Source organism: Aegilops tauschii, chromosome 2 (assembly GCF_002575655.3).
Source record: "Aegilops tauschii subsp. strangulata cultivar AL8/78 chromosome 2, Aet v6.0, whole genome shotgun sequence".
Taxonomy (NCBI): domain Eukaryota; kingdom Viridiplantae; phylum Streptophyta; class Magnoliopsida; order Poales; family Poaceae; genus Aegilops; species Aegilops tauschii.
In genome coordinates, this window is record NC_053036.3 from 598,207,127 (window position 1) to 598,218,309 (window position 11,183).

At 48.6% G+C, this 11,183-nt stretch overlaps 1 protein-coding gene across 1 annotated transcript; it reads right to left on the minus strand.

Annotated features, from left to right (window-relative positions):
• Positions 1–9,082: 9,082 nt before the first annotated feature.
• Positions 9,083–9,601, minus strand: LOC141041320 (uncharacterized). The gene has a single exon (XM_073507458.1). The coding sequence runs from the start codon at positions 9,599–9,601 to the stop codon at positions 9,083–9,085; it is 519 nt and encodes a 172-aa protein (XP_073363559.1).
• Between the last annotated feature and the right edge of the window lie 1,582 nt (positions 9,602–11,183).

The window sequence follows — 11,183 nt, forward strand, 5'->3', positions numbered from 1 at the left end:
TGGTGCAATTCAAGGTAGGACGTTCTGCGTCTCGCCACTTCCGTTTCGTGGGAAGGGCCATGCCTACGGAGAGGCATGCCATGCAGATGGCCGCCCGTGAGGCGATAGCTCGTCTTCGGGATGTTCTTCCTACGATGAAGACCCGTCGCTACCGCTACCTCCCATGCCATGTGCCATATACTTGTCACTATGCATTCGCCTGCCATAGGGGAGAGAGAGATGAGGCTATCGAGATGCTTGTTGAATATCTCAAAGCTCTGGAAGCAGCTTTCAACAACCTCGTGGACGACCTTGTGGCTGCCCGTATGGACTCAGTTCAGGGCTGTTCTGCCAACAGGTGGGAGCTTCTCCACATGGCACCGCCACTGACTTTCGTCTCGTCCTCAGCATCCTATGCACCTGCCATTTTAGCCACCGCTCGCCGTCTGCCTACCACTGAGGAGTTCGACCAAGTCATTGCTCCTACTCCAAGTAGAGTTGCACCGCCTGTCGCACCCGCACCAGCTCCTCAACGCAGTGCTTCACGCCTAGAGCCTATTAGGGAGGAGGAGGAGGTTGAGTCTCCTGCACCACTGGGTCTCACCCTCGGCAGACAGAAGGAAGTTCTCACCATCTCCGACTGAGTGCGCCTAGCAGCCGTGTGATGTACCCGCTTGTATGATATGTTTATATGTACATAGGTTTGGTGAGAAGTAGTTTGTGTGCGCATCATGTAGGAACTCGGAGAAGTGCACTAGCCGAAATAACATGTCAGGAATGTGTACGCACATCCTGAGTGATGTAATTGTATTATTACGACTCGCGTGTAAGATATGTACTGAGCAGTCCTTCTCCGTGCGCAATCGAGTATTTTTCTTGAAAAATCTTGGGGTCTTTAAATTTTCGCCTTTGCAAAATTTTCCTTGTGCCACACAGTTCTTCTCATGAGTTTTGCAAAATAATACCCCAGAGTGGAAAATGCCTCGTCCCTGGACTCGTTCCATGCCAAATCCACCGGAAGAAGTTTATGGAACCCAGACAAGCAACAACTTCACACAGGGGCAGTCTAGTCAGCAGGACAGCGAGGCAGCATTTTCTCAAGTATGCCGCCTTTTCGAACAAAGCCAGCAGCAGCATCAAGAAATGATGAATCACGTTATCAATATGGGAAATCACCGTGAACCATACCAACCGCATTCCAAGTTGTCTGAACTACAGAAGACACGTCCTCCAACGTTCGCTCACACTGATAGGCCGCTTGAGGCCGATGATTGGCTTCGTGACATCGAAAGGAAGTTGATTATTGCACAATGTTCAGATCGTGAGAAGGTGCTTTATGCACCTCACTACCTCACTGGAGTAGCTGCAGCATGGTGGGAAAATTTTCTACACATGCACCCCAATGAACATAACATCACCTGGGAAGAGTTTAAGGAAGGTTTTCGTGGGGCGCACATCCCCAGGAGCATTATAAAGATCAAGAAAAGGGAGTTTGATGACCTCAAGCAGAGAGGCATGACAGTGACTGAGTACAATAGTCAGTTTACTCAATTATCTCGTTATGCCTACGATGAGCATATGACTGAGAATAAAAAGATGGAAAATTTTTTGGACGGCCTGGCGCCAGCACTTAAATGCCAACTGGTCGTACACACCTTTCCAGATTTCAAAACACTGGTTGATAAGGCTATTACATTGGAGAATGAGCGCCGCAGCCTGGAGGATATCCGCAAGCGCAAGAGGGACAAGAGGACTCATGCTCGCAACAACCGGAGCAAGACTGATATTCAGAGGAATGAAGCGAGACATTCCACGACCACTGCTCTAAGGCCAACCAAACATTTTCATTCAAGGGACAAGGACTTTACGTACCGCCCAGGTGTTACTTGCTATGCTTGTGGAGAGGAAGGGCACTATGCCAAACAGTGCCCAAAACCAAGGAACTCGGCCCCCAAGCCAAACAATGGTGGAAATAATCCAGCCCCCAGGCATAACAACTTCAACCCCAACAACAATCACAAGAAGGGTCACCTAAACCATGTGACCAAGGAGGAAGCACAGAATGCCCCAGACATCGTACTCGGTACATTCCCTGTCAACACAATACCTGCCACGGTTTTGTTTGATTCTGGAGCTTCTCACTCGTTCATTTCGAAGAGTTTTGTTTTGCAACACGGTTTTCCGATACTTCCTTTGGAAAAGTCTATGATCATCAAGTCCCCCGGGAATAAGCAGATCACTCAGAGTTACTGCCAAGGTGTGATTATTGAGTTTGAAAGACTAAAGTTTCAGGCGAATCTCATCGTGTTGGAAAATAAAGGACTGGATGTTATCCTAGGAATGGACTGGTTAACCACCAACAAGGGATTTATCGACTGCTTCAATCAGACTGTAATCCTCACTCACCATCACGGCAAGACAATAAAAGTTGCGGCTCAAGAAAGACCACGGTCACGGCAACCAAAGTTGAACAAGGTGGACATTTCAGAATTGAGAAAAGTTCCAGTGGTGTGTGAGTTTCCTGACGTATTTCCCGAAGAACTACCAGGCATGCCACCAGACCGGGAAATAGAGTTCAGCATTGAACTAGCACCTGGCACCACCCCCATTTACAAGAAACCTTATAGAATGGCACCCTCCGAGTTGGTAGAATTAAAGAAGCAAATAAAAGAATTACTGGACAAAGGATTTATACGAGCCAGCTCCTCACCTTGGGGTTCACCAGTATTATTTGCCAAGAAAAAGGATGGGACACTGAGATTGTGTATAGACTATCGAGCACTCAACATGGTCACCATCAAAAACAAATATCCGATGCCACGGATAAATGATTTATTTGACCAGCTCGCACAAGCCAAGGTATTCTCAAAAATTGATTTAAGATCGGGGTATCATCAATTAAAGGTACGGACAGAAGATATCCCTAAGACAGCATTCACCTCCAGATACGGGTTATACAAGTTCACAGTAATGCCATTTGGATTGACGAACGCCCCCGCATATTTCGTCCACCTCATGAACAAAGTGTTTATGAAATTTATGGACAAATTTGTTGTGGTATTCATTGATGATATTCTGGTATACTCAAAGACACTGGAAGAACATGCTGAACATCTCAGAATTGTACTGGGAGAATTAAGGAAACATCAATTATACGCCAAATTTAGCAAATGTGAATTTTGGCTAAGACAGGTTGGTTTTCTAGGCCATGTACTGACCCAAGAGGGCGTGGCCGTAGACCCAGAAAAAGTCAAAGCCGTACTTGGCTGGAAGCCACCAGCCAACGTAACAGATGTACGAAGTTTCCTAGGAATGGCTGGATATTACCGAAGGTTTATTGAGGGATTCTCCACCGTGGCAAAACCAATGACACAGTTACTCAAGAAAGATAAGAAATTTGTATGGACTGAAGCGTGCGAGAAAAGCTTCCAAGAACTCAAGAGGAAATTAACAACAGCACCGGTTTTGGTTGTGCCGGACATACACAAAAGTTTTGAAGTGTATTGTGACGCATCCCGGAAGGGCCTCGGGTGCGTATTGATGCAGGACGGCAAAGTTGTCGCATATGCTTCCAGGCAACTACGGAAGCATGAAGAAAATTATCCTACTCATGACTTGGAGCTAGCAGCAGTCATCCATGCACTCAAAGAGTGGAGGCACTTTTTGCTGGGAAATCGTTGTGAAATATATACGGATCATAAAAGCCTTAAATATATTTTCACGCAACCAGAGCTCAATTTACGACAACGACGCTGGTTGGAATTAGTCAAGGACTATGATGTCGGCATTCACTACCATCCAGGGAAAGCAAATGTAGTGGCAGACGCTCTTAGTCGGAACCCCAGCTCGGGCAACGACAATCTACAGAACTTGAGGCCTGAAATTCAGCAGGAGTTCGCCAAACACAACTCGTGACAGTCGTATCTTCGGCCCAGGCATGCTCAAGGAAGCCGAGGAGAAAGTTAAACAAATCAGGGACCAATTCAAGACAGCTCAAAGCCGACAAAAGAGCTATTACGATCGAAAACATCGTGAGGTCAGCTTTGAACCCGGTGAATATGTATACCTACGAGTGTCTCCTATGAGGGGCCTGCAACGGTTCAAAATTAAAGGGAAGCTGGCCCCAAGATTTATTGGACCCTTCTGTGTAGTTGCACGAAGAGGCATAGTAGCCTACCAGCTAGACCTACCCAAAGAGCTCTCAGACGTCCATGACGTGTTCCACGTCTCACAGTTGAGGAAATGTGTGAGCAACCCGGAAAAGCATGTATCTCATGAGAGCATTGACATGCAACCAGACCTAACCTACAGAGAGCGGCCAGTAAAAATATTGGAAGAGTCTGAAAGGAGGACCCGTCAGAAAACAATTAATTTTTTCAAGGTTCAGTGGAGCAATCACACCGAGGATGAAGCAACATGGGAAAGAGAGGATTTTCTTCAGGCAGAGTACCCACATCTATTTGAGGATCAGCTGAAATCTCGGGGATGAGATTTTTCCTAAGGGGGTAGGTGTTATGACACCCAAAAATTTTATCTGGCTTTATCAAACTCTTTATTTGATTTGAAGGAGGTTATTTAATTTTTTTTCTTCTAAAGGACTCTCCTTCTCAAAAAATTTCTTTTATGACAAGTATTTTGTTTGGGTTCATCCAAGCATTGATCTTTGGTCTTGGAGGTTTTTCATCTTGTGAGTGACTCAACACAAGTGTTTTTTCATTGGGAAAGTTTTTGAAAATCTTTTCTTCTATAAATAGCTCTATGGCTTATGGGGTGATCCTTTCCTTCTCAAAATTTATCTTTTGCCACAACCTAAGTTGAAAACTCCTCCCAAAGGCCATCTCCCTACTGTGTGTCAAGTTAAGCTTCAAATCCAGCAAGATGAACTTCCCCATGATTTCATCTCCTTTTATTTTTAATCAAAAATCTTTTCTGTCTTCTATTTTGGCCCTTGGAGATTTACAAAGGAACCACTAGTTTTCCTTTGAGTTTTGCCTCCAAACAAATTTCCCTGGCTAGTCCTTAGAACCCTCAACCAAGATCCATGAAGATCCACTGGACTCCAGTTCAAAATTTTCAAAATGTGCTTGCTGCAAGTTTGGGCCATATTTGCAAAATTTGGTGAAATTCATTTGTTTTCTCCTCCTAAAAACCTGAGGAAATTCAGGCAGCCTCTAGATGCATCAAGAGGTCACCTCACCAAGCCACAGCTCCAGAATTTTTTTTCCTCGTGCCCAAATCATATCGTCGAACACCTGGAGGGCACTGTTACTGTCGAAGTTCAAAGTTTCAGAGAAACAGTTTCAGAGCCAGTGTCGTTTTCTTCAGAACACCATGTCGATCTCGCCAGTAGCTGCAGTGGCACCTTGTGCCCTGTTCCTCCTTCTTATCCCCGTGCCGCACGGTCGCCTGGACGCTTGCGGGCGTCGGCGGCGAGCTGGCCGAGGTGCATCGCCCCATGCGCGGCGGCAGCAGCGCCCGCTGCGGCTGCCAGAGAGGCGCAACATGGGACGGCGCCGTCCAGCACCGCCCAAGCCACCAGAGGCCACCGCGTGGCCGTCCCCTCCTCTGTGCACGCTGCAGAGCCGTCGTCGTGACCTGGGAGGCACGGAGCACGCTCCCTGCCGCCGTTGTGCCCGTACGGCGGTTCCGTCGAGGACCGGAGCATTACCCCCAACCCGACCAAGGTTTAGCTTAGAAACGGTGCCAGTGGACCACCACGGTGATGCCAAGTCACCTAAACCTCCTGCCCAAACTCTGCCTCGCCGTAATTGCTCGCCGGCGTTATCCCGTTCACGGCCACCCCCTCGGATCGCCTATAAAAGGAGGTCCCGAGCTCGAGCTCGAACACGCACCATCCCTACACCTCACAAGTACCACGCCAAGCCATTGGGCAGACCCCGAGGAAGTCTTCTTCCCCAACTCCGGCCGCCTCGACCCGCTTCGGGATCCGGCAAGATTCGCTCCCGTGCGTGCACCCCCGCCTCTCAACTCATGCCAGTAGCCTCCTAGTGCATCCACCTCTCTAACCCGCGCACCAATTTGGAGTTTGCAGCACCCACCGGAGAGTTCCACCCTCGCCCGAACCACCGTCCGCCGGGGAGTAGGTCGCCGTCGCCGTGGTGCTCGCCGACGGTCAAGTCCACCACCCACCGAGGCGGAAGGACACCCTGAGCCCGTAGGTACCCTCCGATCCCCCTACCTCGCCGTGGATCAACGCCGGCGACCACCGCAGCCTTCGGGCGCCGGCGAGCCCTGTTCGGAGTTTGAACCTGACGGGTGGGACCCCCCCGTCAGCCTCTCTTTCTTTTCCTTCGAACCGTTTTCTGAAGGCGCCTTCGGGCAAAGTGTGTTTTCCTTCTGGGCTGGCGTATTTCGTACCGAAGCGTTTTCTGCTTTTTCAAACAAGCCCCTGGATCTTTTCTGTTTCATCACAGATTAGTCCTTGGACTAAAACCCTTATATCTTTTAAACAAAAGATGCTTTTTGATTGATTCTTTTTTGTCAGTCTTATATTTTTGTCTAGTTTTTTATAATATTTATTTGGAAAATTTTTGGAATAATTTTTATACACGCAACGGTTTTCACGTTAGTATACGGTTTCTTTATACCGTAGATTCCGGAGGAGGTGGCGGAGCCGCGAACTTCGCCGAGCTAGACTCCGACTTCTCCGAACCAGGCAAGCATGTTTGAACCTTTGATATGATGAGTGTTTTGCATGTTTGCTTGAATAGTTTGTGCATGGCATATGGGCATCAGTGAGTTTTACGTTGCATGCAAGGCAACTACCAGTGTGCTTCGAAGTTCGACGTGATCTTTTGATGGGAGATGACCTGATCATGTGGTGACATGAGAGGTAGTAAGATGGTATTGTTGTAGCATGCCAGTCTTATGTCAACCATTAAACTCCGATGTTAACGTGGACCGAGTCACGTTACCGTTCGTTCCCTCTTCCGTGCTGCCACATGTTTTCTGCAAAGAATACGGTTTAGTAAGTTGCAAACCTCTTTCCTTGTACACACCAAATAGAGGGGCCGGGATGAGGGTTCCATGGCCCTGGATTAAAGCCAGTCATCCGGTCAGGGGACATGGGTGTTTCCGGTTGGGACCGAGAGGGGGCACCCCTTAGAGCGCGCGATATAAATTTGATCCCATGCTACGCGAGGTTGTAGCCTCCCCGTCTCAAGGTTTTTCTTGAACGTTGCTTAGGGTGATTCCTGGCAACGGAATGTGGAATGGGTGTGTACTGGTTAGATGTGTTTCTCCTAAAATACCGTAAACGGAACTAGTCCCTTGTGACTACTGAAATCCGTTGGCCGTGGTTAAGAGTACAAACTCTGCAGAGTCAAAACCTTCCGAGTCATCGTGTCCATGGTCAAGGACCTGGGTCAATGTATCCAAACAGTATCCATATCAGTCTCAGTGTCAGTCCCTGTGTCAGTCTTCGTGGAAATCCCCGGTGAACAAGCTTGAGTGGTAAACCCAGTTGAATGTTATTCCTGTGGATGGACTAACCATTTTATTATTTCGTACCTGAGTATTTCCTTGAGATGATTTAACTTCATGAGCTACTGGAATATTGAGTTATGAAATATAAGCCCTTTATGTGATGTCGCTCAGACGTCCGACTGTGGCACTCTTGTTATTTACTTTTGATATAAGCCCTTTATGTGATGTCGCTCAGACGTCCGACTGTGGCACCCTTGTTATTTACTTTTGATATAAGCCCTTTATGTGATGTCGCTCAGACGTCCGACTGTGGCACTCTTGTTATTTACTTTCGATATAAGCCCTTTATGTGATGTCGCTCAGACGTCCGACTGTGGCACTCTCGTTATTTACTTTTGATATAAGCCCTTTACGTGATGTCGCTCAAACGTCCGACTGTGGCACGCACTGTCATTTATTTTCCATTATAAGCCCTTTATGTGGTGTCGCCCTGACGCCCGACTGCCGCATTGTTAATTTATTTGTACCCTTTCGAGGAGTCATTTCAGACACTCGATTGGCCTTCAGTATTTCATTGGGATTTCGGGAGGACTACCGCCCGACTTCCTTTTTATTTCCCATGCATTGCAAGTTCATTATCGGAGTGCGCATTATAAATCTGCTCATGTGCATCATGTTTGCATTTGTTATATCTTATGTCCAAACTGTCTTGCGAGTACTTTCATAGTACTCACCTGGCTTGTTGATTTGGCCAGATGTTGACGAAGGCGATCTCATGGATGATGAGTTTGATAGCGAGTCCGACGCCTAGAGGAGTCCCAGTCAGTCCCGTGCGATCCTGGATTTGGTCACTTGTATTATATACGCTTCCGCCACCCAAATAAAAGTCCTCGAGCCTCACTCCGACGCTCGATGAGCTGTAAGATTTAGGAGTCATGTCACCCACTCCACTGTGACATATCCACCACCACTTTTATTGCGAGTCAGTAGTTATGCCACCATATCCCTTGTGTCATATCCGCCTTTATGTATAATATCGGCGTGCTTGTAATAAATTGTTGAGAGCAGCCTCCGCTCAACCTTGTATTATATTTAGTACTCCTGGATATTTCTGTAATCAAGAATTTGTCTACCAGTAAGAAGGATTCTTCTCTACTGGTCCGTTAAAGGGATCGGTTTCTCAATAAATGTTTTATTGGAAAACCGGTCGTGACAGGTACTCCCTTATGGTGTCAATCTGTAGGTCAAGTCCCAGATCTCTTGCCCATGTATGGCCCTCAAGTGCCGACACCACCGTCCGCGATCGCCTTAGCCTAGACGGGACTGCGGCATACACCAACGGCACTAGCTCCTGAACGTGATGCCCGTCGAGCCACCGGTCTTCCCAAAACAATGCCCCGCGGCCATCCCCATGATTCACTCTGGATGTCTCCCTAAAGATCTGCATGGCATCCTTTGGGACCATGATTTTGAACTCCTACCAACACCTGGTTTGGTCCACCCGCTGCAGCCATGGCCACCTAACTTGCATGGCCGTATTGAGCCACCTCATATCTGGGATTCCAAGGCCGCCATCCCACTTGGGCATGCACACTGATGACCATGCAACCGCGCAGTGGCCACCCCTTGCTTCCTTCTTTCCACACCAAAGAAACCCTCAGATGATCTTGTTGAGCGTGTTGATCGTTCTTGCTGGCAGGTCTAGGGCCATCATCGCGTGAAGAGGCATTGCGCTGAGGACCGACATCACTAGGAGGAGACGCCCACTCTTGGGCAGCGCGGAGGCCCGCCAAGATGGCAAGCATGCGCCAAGGCCATCCACTAGATATTGCAATTGCGCTGCTGATTGTTTCCTGAGAGTGAGCGGCAAGCCAAGGTATTTGCAAGGAAAGCTTCCCAACGCACAACCAAGTGTGGCAACAATCCCCTCAATCTGGTCCTGTGAGCAGCGTACAGGTATGACCGTGCTCTTCCTCATATTTACTCGCAACCCCGAAAACACTCCAAAGGTTTCAAGCATCATCCCGCATCTTTGCATGTCCTCCATGCTTGCCTTCAGAAAGAGCATCACATCATCGGCAAATATGGACGTGCGATGTTCCATTCCACACGAGGCGAGGGGGGTGAGGAGGCCATTTCTTCCTGCCTTATCGAACAGTTTCTGCAGCGGCTCCATTATGAGGATGAACAACATTGGTGAGAGGGGCCCCCCTTGACGAAGCCCACGGCAGTTGAGGATTGGTTTGCCTGGGACGCCATTCACCATAATGCGAGTCGGTGAGGTTGCCAGCAATCCACATACACATTCAATCCATCGTGAACCAAACCCCATGCATCACAACACCTCCACTAGAAAAGGCCACTGGACAGAATCGAAAGCTTTTGAGATATCTAACTTCAGCATGACCGCGGGATCCTTCATCACGTGCAGGCGCCGAGCCATGCACTGCACCATCATGAAATTGTCATGCAACAAGCGTCCTCTAACGAACGCGCTCTGGTGCATGCCCACCAGGTTGGGCAAATCCTCAGCCAGCCTCACTGCCATTGCTTTATCGAAGATCTTCGCTGCCCCATGCACCAGATTGACCGGATGGAAGTCTCTTAACTCCTCAGCCCCATCCACTTTTGGCAGCAGAGCAACCAAGGCTCGGTTTATCGATCCCAGGCCACGCATGTCCCCATGGTAGAAGGCATTCATGGCCCTCATGAAGTCCGTCTTTATGATATGCCAGCAACTCGCATAGAAGCGGCTGCTGAACCCATCCGACCCCGGCGCCTTGTCCAGGGGCATGCCATTGACGATCTTCTCAACCTCCTCCTCCATGAACAGCCTCTCCAGATGCGACAACTCCTGTGGCAGGTACAAGGCATCGAGGTTTATGGTATACGTGCGCTCTGGAGTAGAGCCAAAGATGCTCTCGTAGTACTCATCAACAGCCGCGACAATGGATTCATGTCCCATCAGGTATTCCCCCTCCTTCTTGATGGATGTGATGATATTCCTCCTCTGCCTTTGCCTCGCATGCCAGAAGAAGAACTTTGTTGTCGCGTCCCCTTCCTTGAGATACAGGAGCCTTGATCTGCGCCTCGCGATCGTTCTCTCCAATGAACATAGGCCGAGCAGCTTCTGCTTCAGAATTCTCCTCAAATCTTGCTCCAGGCGGGAAAGCTGCTTGGAATCTGAGGCCACGTCTAATCGTAGAATGACCTCGAGCGCAATTGCGATCTGTAGCTTCACATTGCCAATCCACCTATCGCTCCATGTCTGCAACCTCTTGGCCGTGGCTCACAACTTAGCATCCAAAACCACAAACGGATTGCCCAAAGAAGGCACGGAGTTCCACACCAATGTAATAGTGTCCATGAATCCTTCCGGCTTCGACCAAAATGATTCAAATCTGAACCTCCTCCCCATGTGAAAATCCACGTGCAAATCCATCAGAGGTGGACAATGGTTCAAGATCGTAGACCCAACCGCCGATAGGAAGCTTGAGGGGTATAGATCCTCCCAATCCAAAGTCATGAAGACGTGGTCAATCTTCTCTAGGGTCACATTCTCCCTCTCGTTCAACCATGTGAATTTTCTGCCGTTCAAGTACATCTCCTTCAGCTCCAGCCGATTTAGCTTTCCTCTAAAACGCCCCATCATTGTTCTATTGATGGACGAGTAGTTCTTGTCCTCAAGGTTGATGAGGAGGTTGAAATCCCCGACGACAGTCCATGGTCCGGCATGCAAATCCCTGATCTCCACTAGC